Source organism: Bactrocera dorsalis, chromosome 4 (assembly GCF_023373825.1).
Source record: "Bactrocera dorsalis isolate Fly_Bdor chromosome 4, ASM2337382v1, whole genome shotgun sequence".
In the NCBI taxonomy this organism is placed as follows: domain Eukaryota; kingdom Metazoa; phylum Arthropoda; class Insecta; order Diptera; family Tephritidae; genus Bactrocera; species Bactrocera dorsalis.
In genome coordinates this window covers 59989515-60013265 of record NC_064306.1, presented here as the reverse complement: position 1 = coordinate 60013265, position 23751 = coordinate 59989515, and the positions used below count along the sequence as shown (strand labels likewise).

Genomic DNA, 23751 nt, shown 5'->3' with positions numbered 1-23751 from the left:
CAGAAAAGCGCGCAAAACTGCCAGCGTCGTTGAGGCAAAACAAAACAGAGAGCGTCTTGAACCTACCTCACACGTTTGCTCAGCGCACCAAATATGTGCTCAGTGGCGCTCACCACCAACTGCTAGCCAGGCCTGCGTCTGCGCAGGAGTAATTTCGAAAGTTGTAATTGTCAAAGTAGTTCACTGCAGCAGCCCCGCTTCAGGCGACCCCATTTAAGAACGTCACACAGAAAAAGCTTTCGAAATTCCGAAGAATGCGTAGTCTGTTGTGTCAACTGCCCTACAACTAGTTGCCGTAGTAAATGTCAAAAGTTTTTCTATTTGCTTGACAGAATTTGCATCTTATGCATAATTTAAAGAAATATACAATTTGTGTGTGAAGAAGAAAGCACGTAAAGTAGCAGAGTTAGGTCAGTTACTGTGAAAGCTTTGCTGCGCTTTTTGCAACGTTTTGGGGTGACTTACATACGTTTGCTTGTGTGTAGGTCTAGAGTTGTAAGTTGTTGAAGGAATTTCGCCGGTGTTTTGGACCTAACGCAATGTAGTAGTATAAGATGCGTAGGAACTCAAAAGCATATGCAGTGATTTGGAAAGTAACGGATTTAAAGGTAAGGTATGGAAAATAACAGTGTTACTTTTAATAACAAAAACAAATATTTTTAAATGAAATTAATTAAAATAGCCGATTTTAAAACAAAATGTAAAAAAACAGCAAAAAGTTAATACAATAATCAATCGCAACAAAAATTAAACAATTTAAGAATAATAATGATTTAAAAATGAATATAATGTAAACATAAAAAATAATACTAAATAAAAGGTGCCCAAATTTGTGATATTTAAAAAAAAAATTATAAGAAATTTTAACAATAAATATCACAGAAAAACTGTTAGTAAAATAGTAAACTATTAGTAAAAAATATAATAATTGAATTAAAAATAAAAACATTTTTTTTTTTATTTTAAAATTTTTAAATTGTATTTATTAATTTTTACACTTTGAAGAATATAACTTTGCAATACTTATTTGAAAAAAAAAATTAATTTTGTAAAAAAAGTAACTTTTTTTTTCAAAAAACTATTACAAAGTTATACTCTTCGAAGTGTAAAAATAAATAAATATAATTTTAAAAAATTTTAATAAAAAAAAAATATATTTTTTTTTTTAATTTTTCCAAAAAATTAAAAAAAAATCGAAAAAAGCTAGTAAGGAAGTGCTAAGTTTGGGTGTAACCGAAAACAAAATAACAAAGTTATATTTTTCGAAAAGTAAAAATTAATTTAATGAAAAAAAAGTTAACATTTTTTTTACAATTTTTTTTTTCCAAAAAAATTTTTTTTTCAATTTTTTCAAAAAAATTTTAAAAACTGTGTTTTGTGGGAGTAAGCGTGGTATTAATCTGATTTCGCCCATTTTCGCACGTTAATGTAAGATAAATACCTTTCGTATTTTGCCGAGTAGGCAGGGAGATATCAAGTTTCACCTATAAGGAGTTGGCACCGATTCCTTTTAGTAGTGTTTAGGCAAATCGTTACTTGAAAGATATGCTTTCAAAGAATTTCTATACTACAGCTCAAATAATTTAAGAAATATGTATATTAAGCTTATTTGATTGCAGGGCCACGCACACTTTATACAAATTTGTTTAACTATAGGTACGCCTCCCAAAGGAAATTTGTTGTACTAAAAAGCAGCTTTTCGATGAATGGTATTTGGTGGGCTTGACAATGCTCCGATTCCACTCACTTGCTATACAAACCCTCCTTGGGTGTCAAGAAACATGTATACCAAGTTTCATCAAGATATTTCAATTATTATCTGAGTTATCGCTTACACGGACGGACGGACGGGCAGACATATATTCACTCGGAATTGAATTCGTCTCGTTATCCTGATCATTTATATATGTATAACTCCATATCTAACTCGATTAATTTAGGTGCTACAAACAACCGTTGGGTGAACAAAGCTATTATACCCTATAGCGACAGGTTGCTAGAAAAAAGTTGCTTTTGACGCTGGAAAACTTCATTCGTGATTGGACCAATGAAATAATGTATTTACAGATGAGTCAACTTTTATATTATTTAACCCTTTGAGATGTCTTTAGCTAACGAAAGGACAAACATTTATTCAAAGAATGTGCATGCTTATGGATGCTTCGCTGCTCAGGAACTTGGAGGTCCTCACAGAAAACCTGAACGCCATTAGAATGATAAAATTGTATAAAGTGGGTTTACTGAAGTCAGCCGAAGTGCTTTACGCCCAAAATATCCACAATTGAGAAGGCAATAATCCGAAACATAGGAGCAGATTCTACACTCAATGGAAAAATCAGACTATACACTCAAGAAAACCATAATGTTACTTTAGATTGGCCAATACAGTCAGCAGACGACAATCCAATAGAGTATGTTAGGGTACAATGAAAGCCAAAACATTAAGAAAACATTTAACTTCAACACCAGATTTCATTCAGCTACTCTAAAACTGGAGTACATTTGCAAAAAATTTAGTTTCAAGCGGCCAACAAACCAAATAAAAATGCATCAATTAAGCAATAACAAGATGACCTTCACTCAAAGATCAGTAATTTTCATTATTAAAGTATGTAAAAAACCTTTTGCAATCAAAACGAAAAAAACTATTAAACTCAAAGTGCAATTCAGCAGCATACAAGTAGTAAATTTGATTGCAAAACTACTCAACTTTCATTAACTATCAAATTCTCAGCAGGTTTACTTAATTTTCTAAAGACGACTCCCTTGTCGCACTATTAGTAAACTAGGCCATGAGGTGCCTTCTGCGAGCACTTACATATACATATGTTAAGGCTTATGTGAGTAATATATGTATACGCTATGCTAAAATGTAAAATATGTTGCAAGTGTGGCACCAGTGGTCCCTATGGCTTGCTGCACGCTTTTAAGTAAATAACAGTGAATGTGTGAGTTCGTTCCAAGTACGTATGTACACAAGGATAAATATTAACAAGCAAATAAATAGATATGTGTATTGGTAACAAATATGTAGTAGTGTTAGATGTCGGGCACACTTCACGCTTTGTCACACAAGCATACACACAGGCGCTAGAGGAAATGCAATCGTCTGAATGCCAAATGTGGTTGTGACGTCTGGGTGCGGTGAATTTTAAGTATTGTTCAGGATGTTTATGCTTCTTTTCATATGAAATATGTCGTTCTTATGTTAGTAAAGTACGACGGAAGCATAATATAGCATGAATGGATTTTAATGGAAACTGATATATTGATATATTTTTATTTCAGAGTTTGGTTAGTAACGTTTTTTGAAGAATCTACAATACCTTAAAACTTTGGCGAAATCTTTCCAAATGGGTCAAGGCTGATCGGCTTAGAAAGTGCCAGATATATGGTTGTCTTAAATTCTAGATTCCAGCACAAGAAAATACATCAAGCCACATGGCTGCCTCCGGATCGAAAAGTCCGAAACCTGATCGATTATGTTGCGATAGATGGACGACAAGTATCCCCCCTCTATACAGCAAAGCACGCCTGTCAACAAACACAGAGAAGGTACGACGTCGAGAAACTATTATCACAACCGAAAGCAAAACGGTTTTCTACTCAATTCGCACTCATCAGTAACTTGGTACAAGGGAAGGGAAGGGAACTGCAAGCGAAACCATTGCTTTTAGTGAAGGTCGAAAGAGCCGCTCGTACTTAAGAAGCTGGCGGACAGGAGTAATGCTCAAAAACTCAAGGAAAAGAAGTGGCGACCAGCGGAAGGTTTCAAGACCGGAGCACTTGTAGGACTCAAAGTTGTAATCTAGTGGTAGATGTTCAGAACATACTAAAGGGAAGGAAAGGGAATGTCCAACTTCTGGAGATGGCGTACCCAATTCCGCCATCGGTGACGATGGAATTGATGTTATGTGATGGATAGATGTTGCTAAAGACCTCTCCGAGTCGTTCGATATCAAGCGAGGTATAATACCAGCTGCAGAGCAAAAAAAAAGAAGGTACAGTCTTCTATAAAAATGTACAGCTGCTGGCATACGCCGATGACATTGATATCATTAGCCACAACAACCGCGCCGTTAGTCTGCTTTCTCCAGACTGTATTAAGAAGCGAATGGATTTGGTTGTATACAAGAACAAGACGAAATATCTCCTGCTCTCAAACAAATAGTCATCGCGACTTGGAGCGTCACTGTTGACAGTCATAACTTTGAAGACATAGATAATTTCATCTATCATGGAACCAGTACTAACACCAACAACAATATCAGCCTGGAAATCCCACGTGAATTACAATCGCCAACTGGTGCTACTTTGAATTGAGTAGGAAATTGAACATTAAAGTCCTTTCTCGACGAGCAAAGACTAAACTGTTGAAGTCCCTCATCATTTACCTCCTGCTGTATGGTCAGTGCAGGAAAAGCTTTGCAGAAGATCCTTTGCGCATTGGCAATGGCGACACTGGCATAGTTCATCAAGAGACAGCGGCTGCGCTGGCTAGGTCGTTCGAATGGATGAAAATATTCCAAACAAATGGCAAAAAGAAGAAACGACCAGCGCTTTCACAAGTTTATCTTTTTGTTGGCATTACCACAGCTGAAACTCTTTTCAAAATAAATTATTTTCGCAATTTTTCTTTCGATGTGAAGCACTTGCTTAATTTAATTTTCCGTTTGGTTCTGAGCAGCTAAGATTAACTTCCAATGCTGCGCTATTTCTCAAGTTTCTCAAAAGTTAAAAAATATATATTTTAAGAATTTTTTTATTATTCTTTTAGAAGTAATTGTAGTATCAAAAACATTTCCTAGTTGCTCAGTACGAAAGGAAAAATTAAATAAAGCAAACACTGCCCAACCGACATGGGTATTCATCAGGAAAATTTCTATTGTCATTTTAATAATATTGTTGTTGCTTCGGCAGGCATAGTAGACTGAAATGCCAAACATTCACACGAAGTACATAAATGAATGAGAAAAGTGCACTCAGGCAAATATACACATATTAGTGCATTGTGTTTTGACTAAGGCATGCACACAAGCATAGAGAGAGAGAAAGTGTGTGTGAACATGGAAGCCATATAGACCGGCAGTGCATCATAATAGCAGATGCTACGCACTGCCAGCAAATGCAAATAAAGTGTAACAATTCAAATTAAAATTGAATTGAAATTTTTCGAAAAGCCCAGCACCAGCACCAGCTCATTTGTTCTACACACTCGTATTTATTTAAGTTGTTAGTACAATGCCTATTGAGTTATATATGTGTATGTGATGGTATGTGTGTGCATGTGGTGGCAAGGGGTTTGCATTGTGCTGTGGCAGGAACGCATGACAGAGCTTTCAAATGCAATTTAATTGAAGAGTGCAAAAGTGGTTAAGTGCTGGGAGTAATTTTATGTCTGCATGGCGGAGGCGACTATATTGTGCGTTAATTTGTGCCCGGTTTTGTTAAGTTGATTAAATTCCAAAGCACAACGCTATTGTGGGCGCTGAATGGCCGATGCGTGAGTGTATATTGTGGGTGTGTTAACAGCAACAGAAATATTATAGATAAAATAGAGTTTAGGCGATTTTTGTTTAAAGCACTATAAGGGTATAACGAAACTAACCAAAATAGTACCTAAAATCACTTATTTTGATTATTTGAAAGTATTCCTTAAAATCACTAACGCAACATAATATTCTTCTAAGGATAAGGAGGACCTATTCACATTGTAAACTTTTTTTTATCAGCACAACATCTTTGGAAAATAGCTTAAAAAGTACTGTAAGGTCGACCATCAATATCAAGTGATGGACGTGGTGAATAAAATAAAGGAATTGGTGTTTGGGAATCGATGATTAATAGTCAGAGATCTGACTGACATCGTTGAAATATCGGAAAAATTAATGAAAACCATTTTGAGAAATAATTTGTGCTTAAAAAAGGTGAAAGCACGATTGGTTCCAAAATCATTAAATTTTTTCGAAAAAGGACGTCGCGTTAACGTCTGAGAAACAATGCTTTCCGACTACCAAGTTGTCATGAAACATATTATTACTCGCCGTGAGTCTTGGATCTATGCTTACGACCCGAAAACAGAGGATCAATCAGCCGAATATCGTGGAAAAGGTGAACCGAAGCCGAAAAAGCCACTTCAAAGGAGGTCAAAATTCACGGTTCACTTAAGTTTCTTTGAACAAAGTCTTACTATTTTTTGCTCATAGTAATATTTATATTATTCTATAGATTCGCTGACGCTTCTTTCTGTATGTAATTTAACATTTTTCTAACGAAAAGCTCAGTGAATGCCTTAATTGCTTGTACTCAGCGTCGTACCACGTACAGGCTTTTAAATCAGCAATCTGCTAATCTTGAATTTTTGTTAAGTTAGCTTGTGGATCAAAAAGATCAACGCATATCGGCAAAACGCCCAGACAAATTTATTGAAGCAGCTAATATCAATTCCAACCAATTCGCCGGGTTCGTTGAAAGTATGGCAATTGAGATGCTTAAAAGTCTGGCGCAAGATGGGAAAATGGAGAAGAAAATATCTAGCCTCACTGCGAGTGCCAGTTAGGGTACCTATTATTGCGGCATGAAGAGCCTTGCTAAGAGTAGCACTTCAACGGATCTTTCACGTTCCACTCAAAGCCAACAAGTCTTCATAACTGCAGAAGTGCTGGTTGCTGATCTAACGCGATCCATAAATCTTGCGGCTGAATACACGAGGACAGGGGAACCATTAGGAAAGATTCTGATGAATTTTTGGTAGCGATAACTTTCTTTTTCCTGAAAACTCATCGGTTTAGCTATTCAATTCACAACAATGTACCAATCTTATTTTTCTCTAGACTTTTTTGTATCTCAAAGGCTCACCTATGTAGCGGGAAGGGCGTATAATTTGGCCACGGTAAGGTATGCCTATCATAAGAAGCGACTAAAATCCATATGCATGCAGGCATGACTAGAAATTTCAGCACAATCTTTATCAGAAATAGTGCTATAATACTCAGCTTGAAATGATATTATAAACTTTGAATGAGATTTTTTCTAATGAAAACACATTTGATGTTCAAGCGACAAATGTCACCAGTCATTGAGGTTGTTGGGTGCTCAACTGGTAGTAGCAAAAGCTACAATGTCTGACCTGAGACTGAAGTCTGGTGCCACGGAAAACAGTTAGCCCTTGGAGTTCACACCAATCTGCTTGCTGGGTTTGGCGGCTTGGGGAGATTCCTGTTGGCTATGGTTTAAACCAAAAGGCAGATAGGAATGAAAAATTCCATACAGTTTGGAGTTGCACTGCGGCCGGGTACCGGACCCCAGCATGCAGTGGTTTAAGATCGGCCTCGAATCCGACCAAGGTGGAAAAGATGTGCTTCCACCCGAACAATTGAAACCAAGAAATACGTGCAAAACACATTTATTATTTGGGGCGCTGATCAACACATTGCATTGATCTATGTGCTTATAAAAGCCGATTGTTGTAACCTAAAGGCTTAGAATATGGTATATAAATAAAACAAAAAATTAACCGCTAGGTGGCGCTGAGTACTCAATTTTCGCAAAAAATTTATTTTGTAAGAAAATTTCGAAAAATTTAGAACCTACCTAATAAGCAATTACAAACAAAAGTTAGAAGCACCCGCTGTAACTTGCAGCAAACGCATATTGTCAACTATTACCGTTGCAAAAAAACAATTTGCCTGCATGTGTTATCTTTAACAATTGTTGTCAACGACAGTGCGTGGTCAGCACAATGGTTACAATAGTAATAACAATGTAATTGATAAAAAAATAATTTACGCACATAAACTGTTACATGCCAAAGCGTTTGCAACCAGCATCATGTAGAGCAGCAACAACATACCTACACAAATGTTGTTGTATGTGCATATAACTATTGTTTAATTTGTACGTTCGTTATCTGTTAAAATGCATTACTCGTTTCAACTATTATTGTCTCTACCGGCTCCCACACCCGCATCGCTGCGCGCCTCCGCTGCTGCTACATTTGTTTGCAATTGTGTAATTATCCTACAATTGCAACAATTATTTGCAATTTTTACTTCAATTCAGTAATTTGCATGCGTGTGTGTGCGCTTTTATCTGTTCCGTTGCTGGTAATTAAAATTCTCGTGCCGGTGAGATAAGCATTTTTTTGTTTTAGTGGAAAATGTGCACCATAAAAAATATTTTAAGCGGACTATAAAAAAATAAATTTATTTTATTTAAATTATAACAATGCACATTACGAATAAATAAGTGGCACAAAAAAATTTTTGTATTTAATTATGACGGCGCATGTATTTGTGTGTAAATGAAAAATATCGATTTATGCGGTTTCATTTGTTAACGAGATAGTAATTTGGAATTAATGATTTTCTAATTGAAGCCGGCATGGCATGCCAGCTTAGATTTGATTAAAATTAATGAAACTAATTAAACGCCTATTGTGATTACTAAATATTGGAGTTTTTTAGATATTCCAATCACTTGCAATAAAATTGTTTAAATATTTTGAGCAGAGTTTTTATCTCAGAAAAAAAATTCTCTAAACATACCAAGCATATGTATAGCATTTCGATTTTAATTATTTCAATTAGGTTCCACTTAAGATGTTAAACTTTAACATTTTCAGTTTTGAATTTTCTACCTTTGAGGTTAAATCCGAGATATAAGTAATTCCAAATTAGATTTTTATTAAAAGGGTATTCTGGTCTAGGACGATTTTTTTGCTTATTTTGAAAGTTTAGACTTTCAAAAATATGACCTTGGAAGGATTTTTCAAAATTCGACTTATTTTCGGAGATACGGCCGATTTTGTGTCCGTGTTCACTAGAATTGTCTCCTAAACTTTAAATGCGTTTTCTCGAAACTACTTTTTTTGCATTGGTTGACATGATATCTCAAGTTCTACTGAACCGGTTCCTTTGAAATTTGGTATATAACTTCTTTATGCAATGCTCTATCGCGTCTGTCTTGGATTTCCAAAAATTTTGATTTCAAGTTTTTTGGGTCAAAAAATAATTTTTTCAAGTCGATGCCATTTTGCTTTTTTTTTTTTTGAAATAGTCAACCCGATAACGACATTCTTACTAATGAAGAATCTTCTTGTTTTTTTGTGGTTTTGATCTCTATAAGGGTTGAAATCACGCCAGGACGCACCGTTTTTTTGAAGCCCCCACTCCACCGGCCAGTATCTAGACGAATTTTGGTTTTTTTCTTGCATTTTTTTATATTATTAAAACGTCAATAAAAAGCATATCAAAAAATGGATGATAAAAATGTTTTTCATTTTTTTATCTTAGTTTAAAAAATGCCTAAAATTCATGCGTCTACACAAAAATACCCCCTTAAACAGGCATATATGTACATACGTTAAGGTTTTTAAAAAGCTTATCAAATTAATATTACTGACACGGCTTCACTTTTGAATACAAAATAATGTTAAGAGATAATTTCTTTCTATTTTAACCTCAAACTTGACATTTTTTTCTATTTATTTAAACCTTATTTTGCTCAAATATTGTATTTCAGAATTGTTTTATTATTGCATATTGACTTACGCGATAAACAGCAATTTGTTTAAACTCTTACCTGAAAAGAAAAATGAAAAAAATTATTAATTATGTAATATAATGAAATATTGTATAAAAAGAAAAAATATTTTGGCATATTTAATATTTTCACAAATACGTAGTATATAAAATTAGAAAATTTGAACTTATTGTCTAATATGGAAAATACGCCACACCAAGGTCTCATGGAACATTTAAAAATTTCGAAAAAAAATTCGAACATTTCTATGTATAAAAATCGAAAAAAAATGTTGTATTATAAAAAGGTATACTATCTTCTTGTAGATTTTCGAAAGGATTGTAGCTTCTTTTACAAGTGATTCTCAGTCATTCGGCTCACGTTGCAGGTAGGCACAGGTAACGAAGTTGAGTGAAGGTGATTTAACTGCGTTCGGCTTAATCCTTTGGCTCGTCGTGTTAATCTTATTTTTGCGACTTTCCAAGAACTTGCTTTTGTCGTAATCGACTACCTGTGCATGATCGCGTAAAGTAATCCTTTGATCTAGATTTGTATGGAAATAATTTTATTTTTACCTGTGAAACAACGATGCCACATTTTACCTGGAACCTCCTATTTTTTTGTTTTGGGTAGCTTAATTTTTCATGTAACAAAAGGATTATTCTTTTCACGGACAACTCCTTCAACTTTTGTGGACCTGATGCTTTCTATGAATTATGTAATATACAATTTTAGTAAAAAGATGTAATTATGATGAGAGAGCATTCATGGTCTCGTTAAGGATCGTGCCTTGATGCTTTGGTATTTTCATAGTTCCAAATCATTGTAAACTTAATTTTGAACAATACATGAAAATAATAAAATAAAATTAAAAAATTTAAGGGAATATTGCTTCAAAACGCTTAATTTTTAAAACCTCTATGGATATTTGCTTTCCTCAGCCTATGTTCGCCGCTTGAAACTCGTTTCGACTTGAAAAGGTTAGGGAGTTTTCCGCTGTATACAATATTCTTTTCTTGGAAATTTTTAATTTTATGTTTTCGATATCTTTGAGATGTTAATAGAAAAAATAAGGTGTATTTAAGGGGTGGATACCTTTAGTACCGCCAGAAAATGTAATTTTTTCCACTTCTATTATGGGAGAATAAAAACAGATCACATCCCATATTTTTGCAGGTACATATATTAAAAGGTATTATTGAACTACAAAATAAAAATTATTTTATGTAAAAAAAAAAATAAAAAAAAAAAAATTGCGGAAATATCAACGATCCCGTTGATTGACATTTTTTGCGGCCATATGCGAAACAACAAAAGAAGAAAGAAAGAAGAATAAGAAAGAACTCAAAAAAGCCATTATCGCACTTTTTATAATTAACAACGATTGTTATAAGCCTCCAAATTGCTTCAAACATTTCAAAAACATATTCATCATAATTATGAAATTCTGATTGATTCTTGATTGATTTGAATTTGGATTGCTCAATTGGTGTGACAACCACATGGTTAAGTGGTCCGCTCTCAGCAATGTGTTCGCAACATTGCCTTCGACAGTAATCTAAACCAACTTTCGTGAAAAGATCTGAGCAATAAAAGTTTCCCATACAAGTATGACAACACTGTAGCACATGATAGTGGTCCGATATCGGCGATGCCGACAAATGAGCAACTTTTTAGCGACATTTCAAAATTAAGAGACGATTTGATTTTGCCATAAATCTCTTCCCCTCCGTTTGCCCATGTTTCCATCAAATATTACATATTGTATAAATCACATTTTACCCATTAGCCACTCCACGTATTCATCTGATATGGCACCGTGTGACTTCTTCTTTTTCGAAAAAATGCATTTGCCCATGAAAGGAATGCGTTATGCAGACGTAGAGGCCATTCAAAGGGCTTGCACCGGCGTGCTAGCGGCCAAACCAGCCAACGAGCCAAAACATTCGTTCGACATGCTTTTGGACCGTGCAAAAAGTTGAATTGAAGCAGGAGACTGTTTTGAATAAAACAAATTGATTTTGCCAAAAAAAAAAATTTGTTCTGTTTTTTTTTTTAAGTCATGTTTAATTTGGAAAATAGGAAAGTATGGAATTTTCGTAATTAAAAACTACCATCTATGAAAATTCTATAAAGCCTTACTTAAAAAGCCGAATATCTCGAGAAGTATTAATGATAGCGTTTTTGACATCGGACCTTTTTTATAGCAAATAAAATTTCCCATAAATTTGTCGTTAACATTTTTTCTATAGCTCTTGTCATTTACGAAAAATATGCAAAAAAAAAATGCGAAATTCGTGGAAAAATCGGGTTTAGAGCCTCGTACTACCTCGCGGGTGTGAGTTACGACTATGTTGCACTGGGCACTTTTGTAGAGTGAACAATTCTGAGAAATTTGCGTCTAAAGTCAAAGCGATGCGCTAAAATACCTCTGCGCTGTAGGGATTTAGGATAAAAAAATCACGATGTTGTGTGTTTTCAATGGAAAATTTTTACATGCCTTGGTCCAGTTCTTAATGTTAATGATAAGTGCAAAATTTTCAGGGAATTTGTTTAAGGTATTTCCAAGGAAATTTCGTGACGGGATTGAAAATTAATAGTTCAAAACAAAAACACACCCTAATGTATATATATTTTATATGGTCCCTGTTGTTTTCCTCTTCAGGGTATAAACTGAAAGCGATTCTGGAACAGTAGCAAAAAGATGACAAGACCCACTAGCATAATATATGAGTCGAGAAGTCCTTGGATTGACTTACGAATCTTAAAGCGACAATAAATTATTTTGAAATTGCCACTTCTTGACTTGAGAAGTAATTCGATGGCATACCCTGTCCCACTTGGAAGCCATTCTCTAATACTGTTGCGGCAAAAATGACTTGCTTGCATAAAGACGGTGTGTTTTCATAATATCAACAAACCCCAACCTACCCACTTTAAAATAGTAAAATATTAAAATATTTATACGCTTACAAATTACATCAACTGTTTATTTTTTTTTTTTATTTTTATAATTTTTCCTTTTTTTTGTTTTTTTTTTGTGCAAATAATTAATTTTTTTAATATAAAATATTTATCTTATCCATCTGACCGGCCGCTTTGGAGGGATCCTGTTACGCACCTTCCACATCACCAACTCCAAACAGGCACGAGAGTCTTCCACACTGTCGTGACCGTTGTTGCCACATTGTATATCGCGCTTTAAGTATTTCTTAGTCAGATTCTTAAGCGAATGACGATATGGAAAGCCTAATGGGTGTGGGAACTCGTGTGCAGTGTCGACTACCTTTTTATGAACAATCTTCAGCACACGCAAATCGTTCTCCATGCTATGACCTATGAGTATGGTATCGGCATCGATAAGTTCCAGCAAATCCTTTTGAACTTCGGCAAAGGTCTTCAAATTTTTGTTTTGCTTTTTACATAAATCTTTGGCGGTTACGCCTGAGAAGCGTGTACAATAATCGACAACTTCACATGTCGGCTTCACAAAATGGTCGTACACCACTTGACCATCGTAACCAACTAACGATACTTTGGCCACTTCGAGTCCACGTCCAGTGTAACACATTTCACAATCCAAAGCGTACACTTTGGCTTCATCATTCGATTTATCGGAGCGTGGTTGTGTGTACAGAAAATCATCATAGGGTCCGTTTTCCCCATCAATAATCCCATTCCACACGTGCAGCTTATTACGCTCGCAGCCCTCTGAGTTTCTCTTACCCCCGCAGCATGTGAATTTCTCTTTAAATCTCCCCCAATGGAAGGCACATCTTTCTTTGATTAAATATTCTCCAGATTCGCTCACGTAAAAGGATTGATCGCATCGTTCGCAAACACGTTCCTCCAAATTCAGGCCCCAATATTCTGAGCGGTTTCGTGGCTTAAACGAGTGCTTATATATCAACACAGAGCCGTCATCGAAGTAACTTGCCACTGGGTAACCATAGTGACGCAAAAATTTTCGTGTCAAGATATGCCGAAAGCGACGTAAACGTTTCACGAACTTGACTTCTGGTAAATTGAGTTTTATGTACTGATCTAATGGTGGCAAGGTTTTTGGCAGCATCACGTTATTATAACGTTCGATCTTGTTAAGTTTGAGATCTTTTTGTAGTTCTTTTCCTAAAAGATTTTCTAACTCTTCCCGTTTAATAAGTTCTTCTACTTTTTGTTCGAGTTCTTCTTGTTGCTTTAATAGCTCGTCAATTTGTTTCGTTATGTCTTCTTTCTGTCGTATTAGTTTATTTGTAGCGATCTTTACTAATGTTTGTTTTAGCTGTAAATAATTCAGTTTTAGCTTTGTAGCCAAAGGTTTATGCTCTTCTTGCACCCAGTCAACTAGTTTCTGGAAGCTTTGTCCGGTGTTTTTGTTTTTGGATTGTTTCTCTAAATTGTTCATTTTTTAAATGTTTCGTTCGTTGTGAGTTTTTAGACGAAAAGTTGTTTAGTATTTTTTCCTTGAGATTTATGTTTTAGAAAACAACCGCCTTTATATAGTATTCGGTGGAGTTATTATAGCAGATATTAGAAGACTTTTTAGTTGATCGTGTGGAATGTGACTCTATCGAAGTAGAAGTGATACTACATCTTCGAAATGATTGTCGCTTCTTTTATAGGTGATTCTCAGTCATTTGGCACACATTGCAGGTAGGCACAGGTAACGAGGTTGAGTGAAGGCGATTTAACTGCGTTCGGCTTAATCCTTTGGCTCGTCATGTTTTTCGTATTTTTGTGATTTTCCAAGAACTTGCTTTTGTCATAGTCGACTACCTGTGCATGATCGTATCACGTAATCCTTTGATCTAAATTTTTATTTAATCTAATTTTAGTTTTATCTGTGAAACAATGAGGTCAAATTTTACCTGTAACCTCCTACTTTTTTGTTTTTGGTAGCTTAATTTTTTTTTAAGTAACAAAAGGATTATTCTTTTCACGGACAACTCCTTCAACCTTTGTGGAAATTATTTTTGGTGTTACCTAATGCTTTCTATGACTTATGTATTATACAATTTTAGTAAAAAGATGTAATTATGATGATTTTTTCCAGAATATTTATATTTAAAAACCTCTGTGGATATTTGGTTTCTCAAACTAATGTTTGCCCTTGAAACTCGTTTTGTCTTAAGAACGGTGGTGGATTTTCCACTTGATACAGAATCCTTCTACCTGGAAATTTTTATTTTTACGTGTCAATATTTTTGAGATGTTAATATAAGAAATGGACGTGTACTTAAGTGTGGATTAATTCTTATATCGACTCCCTTCTGCGACTAAAATTCTACAATATCGCATATTTCATAATTCATAGATTAACATTCGGAGTTACAAAGGACTATAAACATTTTTTTCTAATTTCTTAAAATGTTGCCATGATATTTCAAATAAGCACCATTAACTATTTGATATAAAACTCTTCACAGAGAATCTTTTATCAAAAATCTTTATCTTGATTTGGATTTGGATTCGTCGGTTGGCATGACAACCTTTCATTCTACAAATAATTTTTTATAATGAAGTTAGCCTTTATAGTTTATATTTATTTTCATTATGTACATATATTCAATGTGCTTTGGTTAGCTTGGGTTGAATGGCTGATCAACATGCACATGGACTACTTTATGTTGCCCTTTGTGAGGCCATAGAATGGAAGAACTCCTGTGTTCGAACTACAAATTAGCTAAACTCTTAGTAGCCAATACAAATTTGCACAGGTGTTTAACTTTTCAACATTCCAGCCAGTTCGACAGGATGTCTGAAGATGTGTGTTCTCAAGTGCTTAAGTCTTGACCTCCCAAACGCGGGACAGTCAAGAAGGAAGTATTAAGTGTTTACCACCTCATCTTCTTCCATACATCTTCCGCACGCAAATGGCGTCAGGTATAATTCCCAGCCTTATTGCATGGTCGCCAATCGAGCAACGACCCGTTAAAAGCCGCAAAACTAGGGAGAGGCTAACCTTACTGAGGGCTAACAGATCACTATATCTCTTGCGATCGATCTTGAGGCAAAAGGTTTTTGGTAGAGCGCAGGCCAAGCTTCCGCGAGGACCAGCTATTCAGTAGTAGAACACAAGAGGGTACGGGAACACCAATCCGCTCCCATTCTACCGATAGCGGTTGTAGAGTGCCATTTGTTGCTAGCTCATCAACTTTGCAATTTCCTGCGATTCCGCTATGGCCTGGCACCTATACCAATCTTACCACAAAGAGACTCGATGCTATTAATAGAGAGGTTCGGTACACCTCGATAAACCCTGACGGCCCTGTTAATAATTTCAAGGCTAGTATCGCCGTCGTGCTATTTGAATGAATGGATGGTCACTTCTCTGAAGAAGGATGTAAAACGCAGCAGTACATCTACTGCCACCTTAATTAATCTACTGCTAACCTCAATCTCGGCTTGGAAGACACTGCAATAGTCAGGAAGTCTGAAGCCGGAGTTGATAGAGTCATAGTAAAGCTATCCATCAACCTTGCCCACAAGCTTTGATCCATCCATAAAGAAGCTCACTGTCCTTCTCCTTCAACGGCTTCTTCCCACCTGCAAATCCCTCATCGGTATATAGACAGAGAGGGAGCCGCCATAGTTTGTTTTATCGACTTCCCCACCGCCATGACTGGCTCGAAAAATTCCAGCCAAGAGTTCAATTTTCGAGTACTTTGTGTAGCATTTGGCAGCCACATGCTAGCACTCACCAAATATTCTCCTCCAGGACGTCAATCCTCTCGAACTTATTGGCGTAGACAAGCGAATGCATATACATAAGCTCAAGCAATAGTCCAGCGGTGATCTTGAAGACCACGACAAAGGCCTAAGGCACGAGATTATACGCTCACCAATAATTTCATTTAAGAAATTGATGGTTTCGTTGGCTGTAAGACATGCAGCGCCGTTTTGCTGGAAATTTTTAATTCTCAAAAATCTACTTTCCGGCTACCCCACTTCGGCACACTAAATGCAACTTATGATTTTGAGTTATGTAACTTTCGAATTAGATTCACTACTACTTTCGCCACCATAATTTATTCACTGTGAGATCTCCATTTCTTTTCAACCTTCTGAAAAATATCATTTTGTCCGAACTTATCCTTATGACAGATTTACCGCTATGCTCATTTGTCTTCCACACTTCCTGCGACTGTTACTCACTTACGCCCACATTACACGCTACGCAACGCGCATACGAGCACGTACTTCAGCACGCAACCACAGCGGAAATGCTGGCGCTAATTTCAACTTCCCTTCGTCCACAGGGCGTTTTATAAAAAACAAGAAAAAATCTAACAAAAAACATTTAGTTGAATTTGAGATATTTTTAAATTGTAAATCTCTTTCGCACATCTTTTGAGCGTGCGTTTTTCATGCTGTACGTGCGTATATTAATTTAACCTTGATCTCTGAATGTAACACAAAGCATTGCATGAATTCTTATTCGCATTTCCGTTTCCTTTGCTGTTGGTGCTCTTGGCATTTTGTACATTCACTTTTAGTTTCTTTGTAATGTTTTCTTTTTTGTCTTTTCATTTTTCACTCTTCATTACTCATTTACCATTTCAGTTTTCAAATTTTGTTTCTCATTTTAGATTTTTGTTTTTGCTTTTCGTTTCTCTACTTTTGCGTTCTTTACATTTTAACATTTCCTTGTCACGTTTCAGTTTTCGTCTGACATTTTCCGCTTTTGTATTTCATGACAAACTGACCTTGAACTATGTATTTATTAAGGAAATGAAAATGACAAAAGATAAAGTGTTTAGATTTTTGAGTTATTAAGGTCATTAAGGGAGGAGTGCCTAAAATCCGGAAACATAAAGCTCAGGCTGATGTATTTTAGAAAAATAATTTTTGAATTTTTCCCAGTTATCATATCGGATTGATTACTTTATATCTCTTTGAAACGTGATCCAAAGAAATATAGCCTAGATTGTGCAAATGATATTATTTAGCTGAGCATTGCAAGTGAAGTGCAAGAGTAATTCGAGGGTGAAGCTGTGTTACAAAACATGAGGATTGTATTGATTTATGCGTCGATTTTGAAACGTTAAATAAATATTCCGCAGCATTCAACGAACTACTTGATAATATCACTGGTTTTCTCAGTTGTCTTGATTTTCAACTCAAGTGACTTCTTCAAGTTTATACAAACCACCCGTGGAATTGTCGGCGGGTATGTGGTTGCAAAGTGAGCTCGAAGGTTAAGGCAAGCTGGGTGTATGAAGGGGTCCGAAAAAGAACACGTCGAAATTCTCTCCTCGCTCCCAGAAAACTTGAATCACTGCGTCTTAGGGGTCACTCGTGGCGATTTCTTCTCTGCTCAAATACCGACTAGAGATAGGTGGACGAGAGGAAGTCGCTGGAGAAGATGCGCAATGAACTTTTTCACTGATGGTTTCGAAGCTAGGAGGGGTAGATTTTTGTAAGGCGCCCTCCGTCAATATAACCTTTAGTTTACCGGACTACTGTAGTGTTTTTCAGGCAGAAGTAACCGAATAGGGATAGGTGGACGAGAGGAAGTCGCTGGAGAAGATGCGCAGTGAACTTTTTCTCAGAGCGTTCGAATCTAGGATGGGAAGATTTTTGTAAGGCGCCCTCCGTCAATATAACCTTTAGGCTACCAAAACACTGTGGTGTTTTTCAGGCAGAAATAACTGCTAACAATGTGGCGGTAGATGCTCTCGTACGAGGCATGGCTTCTTTCAGGGAGGTGATCATTCACCCTGACAGCATAGCGACAATACTTGCTCTGAGCTCGCTTGGCGTCTTGGGTTCTAGCACTGAACCCAAAGACCCCGCGTACGCATAACTTGCGCTGTTCGTAGACGAACTCCTGCGCGACTGCGAGATCAATTTGGTAGAATGCTAGCGATCTTTTTGCCTTGAGTAAAGTCGTAGGAATTGTAGGAATTCTTACTGGATACTGTCCAATAAGCATACACACGGTAAGACTAAGAATCTTGGCGGACGCTAGTTGAATGAAGGAGGGTGAAGTGGAAACATTTAGGCACTTCCTGCTCATTATCCAGCCTTTGCACGACTGAAGCTGAAACATCTCGATAGTCCCATATTCGGCAAAACAGAAGACATAGCCGAAACTGAATTTAGCCTCCTCAAGAAATTTGAGATATCCTCCAGGCGCTTGGTCGATTTGTAAGGGTCTTACAATATATAGGAGCTTGTAGGTACCAAAAACGGATCGGCTTTCTAAGCTGTTCAAGAGAGACTCGTGTTGGGATCGACTAACGCACGGAAAACGGTGTTTGGTATCAGATCTAAGCTTATTCGATTAATTTCACAGTAGCACAAGCGGAACTTTGTTATGGTGGAAAAGAAAAAGAAAATTCCGACTGTATCGGGGATTCGAAAAGGCTTTGACAAAAGTGCGTTTTAGCGGACTTTATAACAACTCCGACTGACGTATGGAACGACGTTTTCAATTTAAGATAACGACGTAAAATAATCTTAAATTGAAAACGTACAATAGCTTATGAAAGAACTGAAGCCGGTCGTCCCTCCCAAGTGACATCGCTTCGTAAATGGCCTCTTGAAAAATTCCAAGAAGATCCGATGTTTTCGAACCAAATTTTATTTAGCGGTGAGGATCAACAAGTCAACGAAAATTGTACTGAACAGATGGACCATCTGAGACGCAGCCGCGGCCATCATTGAAAGTATTTTATAAAAGTGTTATCAAAATTTAAAATTATTGTCGAGAATAAAACTGTAACAACTGTTTTATGTTATCTACACTCACATTTATTCTCGCGAAATGACAACGCGAGCTCCAGAATTCTCAGGCGAAATTCCACGAAGCACGCGAACGCAATTTCAGCACACAACGTGTTGGTCAAAGCACGCAGATCCGGCTAATATATTAACGCCAAAGCGCGGATGCTCCCGCTTAACTACACCTGTTTTACTGTTATGACAGTAGCGCCTTGGCAATAAATCCTGTTAAGAATCTAGACATTTCTCATTTGTTGCCACCTGTCCGTGAGTTACACGCTCGAGTGAGCTGCGAGCGATAAAGTAGATGCCAGCGACGGTTAGCGAAGACAGCGGAAAGTGTAAGAGAGAGAGACTCCCGACAATAAATTTTCATTCATTTGTCTCATTGTTTTGCGCGCTAATGCTTTACAGGCACTAATTCTTTGCTGCAAGCTAAATATTTTGAAACGCACATAAATGATAATTTGGGACATTATTAATAATTGATTAAATGCAAAGGAGTCTAAAGCAAACGACAGCGCAAGCAGGGCAGTGAAGTGACAAGCGTGGGATAAGATAAATGAGTTTTCGTAGGCAGTGAAAGCCGATAGAAGCAGAAAAAAGATTGTACATGCCGTAAGTAGCAAGCAAACCAGCATGACAATGTAAAGCTGCTGGCAGAAAATGAACAATAAGCGAAGCAGTCGAAAGAAAAAACTGGAAAACAACAACTTAATACAAAGCAGGACGAAAAAAATGCCGCCAAACAAAGGAAAAAAATCTGCCAGCAAAAAAACGAGGGTGTCACAAACTAGCAGCGATAAGCCTGATAAGCACGAAAAGGCGCCTACGCACACAAACAAACACATGCACGCATACATAGACAGACGCATGAGAGCACAAAGCCAATCCGCCAGCGCTGACGACGAAGGTAGAGAATGGAGCTGAATCGCAGACATTCTGTTAAATGACACATGTAACATTCGCAACCATTATTGCACTCATTGTTATGCATGACATTGTTGTTGTTGTTGTTTTCGTTACACAAGTTGTGATTTTTTCGCCTGTATGCTTGGCTGTAAATAACTGTTGCTGTGACCGCCCGCACAACGGCAGAAAAGTGGCAAAAAGCGGCGGCGGCATTAAGCGTTTTATGCAATCAGATATAAGCAGCAACAACAACAACCAAAAAGAAGATGGCTGGAATAACACAAAAACAGCAGAGCATAAACGGCAGGTGGAGAGGCTGTTATGCATATGAGCAGGCGAATAAAAGCACAAAGCTAATGTGGGCGCGCGGTGAATAAAGCTAAGGTCAGGCGGATTGTGCGTGCGTGTGGGTGTGCGTTTACATTTAACCAGCCCGCAATGTGCCATCTACAAGTGTGACATAAAAATGTAATTTGGTTGCTATTTTGGTTTGCGCTTTTATTATTTACGTAATGCACATACACACATATACATATATGTATATTAATAGCAACATTTGTAAGTATGTGAGTGTGTGCGTGCATACTTTGTTACTTTGGCGTTACTTAGATACATTTATTTGGAACATGCACAGCAGAACACAGATTATTACTTAATCAAGAACTGAGCTATTCTCTTAAGAGTTTAAGCCTAGAGCCTAGAGCCCTAAACAAAGACCTGACTTTGACAATTTATTCTGGCAATCAGGAAAAAGGAAACGAAATTCCTTCAGATTTTATTAAAAATGTATTTGAGTATGTTAAATAACTTTATATTGAGTTTTGATTAAAATTGGAAGCAGCTAGGCTAATATTCAAAGTCACCTTTTTTCAAAAGGCCTTATAATAGCCATGTCACAATCGATTTATTCAAAACCAAGTTTGGTGAACGTGTTATTTGACGAAATGGCTCAGTCAATTAGACGCCTCGGTCATGCGATTTGATGCCAAAGCCAGCAACGATTGATGAGCTTGGTACGAATATCGAACGAGAAATTTTATCATCATCATCTATAAGTCGACTGGTGCGTTAGAATCTGCTATCTTTATCGATTGTCCAGTGAGAATTTCATGAAATCTCATCGTTTGAAGTGAAGTTATTGCGTTTTAAGTGTCAGTATGGTTGTGTTATCGGTGCGAAAATGAGCTGCGATCAAAGTGCCAACATTAAATTTTTTTTTGTTTCAATTGATGAAACAAGTTAATGGCGATGATTGCCTATCCCGTAGCAGAGTGCACGAGTGGTTTCAACGTTTTCAAAGTGGTCGTGAGGACATAAATGACGATCAACATGTGGGCCAATCAAAATCCGTGATCACCGGAAATTTCATCGAAACTCTGCGTGAATTCATCAAAAATCAGCCGAAATCATTATTGAAGTTCATGGAATTGGAATTGAACATCTCCAAAACATAGATTTATCGCATTTTAACCGAACATTTGGGCTTACGAAAGGTGTTTGCACGGTTTGCTCCGCACAAATTGACTGACGACCAAAAGTTGCTCAGAATCTAACATTCGAAGAACGATTATTTGACCAAAAATTACATTTTAATCTTTAATCACTCCCCGTATTCACCTGATATGGCACCGTGCGACTTCTTCCTTTTCGGAAAAATGCATTTTCCCATGAAAGGAAAGCGTTATGCAGACGTAGAGGCTATTCCAAAAGCTTGCACCGGCATACTGGCGGCCATACCGGACAACGAGCTAAAACACTCATTCGAGATGCTTTTGGAACATGCAAAAAGCTATTTTGAAGCAGAAGGAGAATAAATTGATTTTGCTGAAAAAACCATTTGTTCTGTTTTCTTTTTAAAGTCCTGTTTACTTTGGAAAGCACCTTGTAAAGCTAAGAATAAAATGTTCACAATAATTTCGATTTTCTAATTCACTCTGAAATCACTTAACTGAAAACTCTAAAAATTGGCTAGTCCTTCGATTTTTGCTTGTATCCATCTGCAATAATATTTTTTTTTTTTTTTGATTTTTTGATAATTTTAAGCAGAAAAATCTTATTCACTGCGAGGAATTCAAAATTTTGAACAATGAATCGCTGATTACATTGAATTCTGTAAATTTCATTCATTAAATCAAATGAATTTTAAAGAATATTTCCACCAAAAAAAAAGATGGTTATGACTTGAAACTGAATTCAATTCCTTCTGTCAACAAATATCTCGATCTATTAAAAGAAGTAAAAAAAAAGTAGAAGAGATTATTGTCGGGACTACCATGAAATCTAGATATCTTTATTTTCTTATAGTGATAATTTACAACGCTAATTGGGTACGCTATTACAAACCCACCACTACACGCTATATATTTGGGGTAGATATAGAGTAAACAACCGACCACTTGCTCTACCTCCACCGATGGATACAAATCTTTGCAAGTGAAGACGAATTTTTATTGATTAAAATTTTCGGTTTCAATCTTTCAAACCAATTTTCATCAATCGAACAGCAGCTTTCAAGAAGACAAACATAATGCTGGTTGAATCTATAAGGATGAAAGATGGAAACAAAGCAAAAATAATTGAACAACCTTTGTGGATAGTCAGCTCGGATTTTTGACAACATAATCAAGGCTTAAGTAACAAGCAGAAACTGCAATCGGATGTTCAGTTTAACACATAAATCAATCTTTGACTCTCATATCTGTTTAATTGACCAAACATCAATGCTAGGGCTGATGAGACACTCTGCATAAAAACGACTATACGAGGCTTATACATATATACAATAGTAACAGCACATTAAAGTTTTCTTAGCAAGCTAGCTGATTTTAAGGAACCAACACGTGATTAATAGTGGAGCTAGTTTACTTTAAAATATGATCCGGTAGATGACTGCAACCTTTTGTAGAATAAATGTAATTGTTTTATTTTTAAATACACATAAGTAATACTAATATAAGCGAAAAATTCCAATAAAAAAAATTAACCTATACAGAAACACTAAGTAATAGTAATTCAAATTTTCAGTAAACATTTTTTAAAAGCTAAATATTGCAGACTCTTTTTTTTGTATATAAAAAAAACCTATCTTTGTTTGTATGTGTGCATATATCACCAATAGCAGTGATTTGCAGAAAAATTCCGCCAGTGCGTATGAGTAACATTATCAGATATAGAGCTAAGCGTCTAAGGCTCAAAAGTTTCATTTCAAATTTCCCTTGAAAGTAAATAAACCGAAAATATACTGATATCCCACAGCGCTTGAGGCGCATAAAGAAGCTTACGGAATGCGCAAGGGAAGCAAGTAAAAGAAGTGTAATAAAATAAAAGCAGATAAAGCTAACAATAAAAGCCACAAAGGGTAGCAAAAAACGCGTACCAAACCAAGAAACAAAAGGGAGCCAATGATAACGGCATAAAAAAGCACAAAGACATGACAAAATGTTGCTTACACTTAAGACGCTTTAGGGGCTGCAATTTAGGCGCGTTTGGCTTAATGTGCAGGAGTTGTGTAACAAGGATTGATTGTTTTTGGTTTTTTGAGGTATTTTTTGTGTTCTAGTATATTTTGGGATTTGTTTTTAACAATTTTGA

The 23751-nt window shown here is 36.3% G+C and overlaps 2 protein-coding genes across 2 annotated transcripts in view; both read right to left on the bottom strand.

Moving 5' to 3' along the window:
• Window positions 1-23751, bottom strand: part of LOC105229728 (mannosyl-oligosaccharide alpha-1,2-mannosidase IA) — a 210805-nt gene that overhangs the window by 103100 nt on the left and 83954 nt on the right. The gene's annotated exons all lie outside the window — the stretch shown is intronic.
• On the bottom strand, window positions 12483-14997 carry LOC125778048 (putative exonuclease GOR). The gene has a single exon (XM_049454152.1). It carries the CDS (start codon window positions 13925-13927, stop codon window positions 12596-12598), a length of 1332 nt encoding a protein of 443 aa, XP_049310109.1. The 5' UTR covers window positions 13928-14997; the 3' UTR covers window positions 12483-12595.

What these genes read in the sequence shown, in the direction of transcription:
- LOC125778048 (XM_049454152.1), bottom strand. Translation starts at nt 13,927, where the DNA reads ATGAACAATTTAGAGAAACAATCCAAAAACAAAAACACCGGACAAAGC.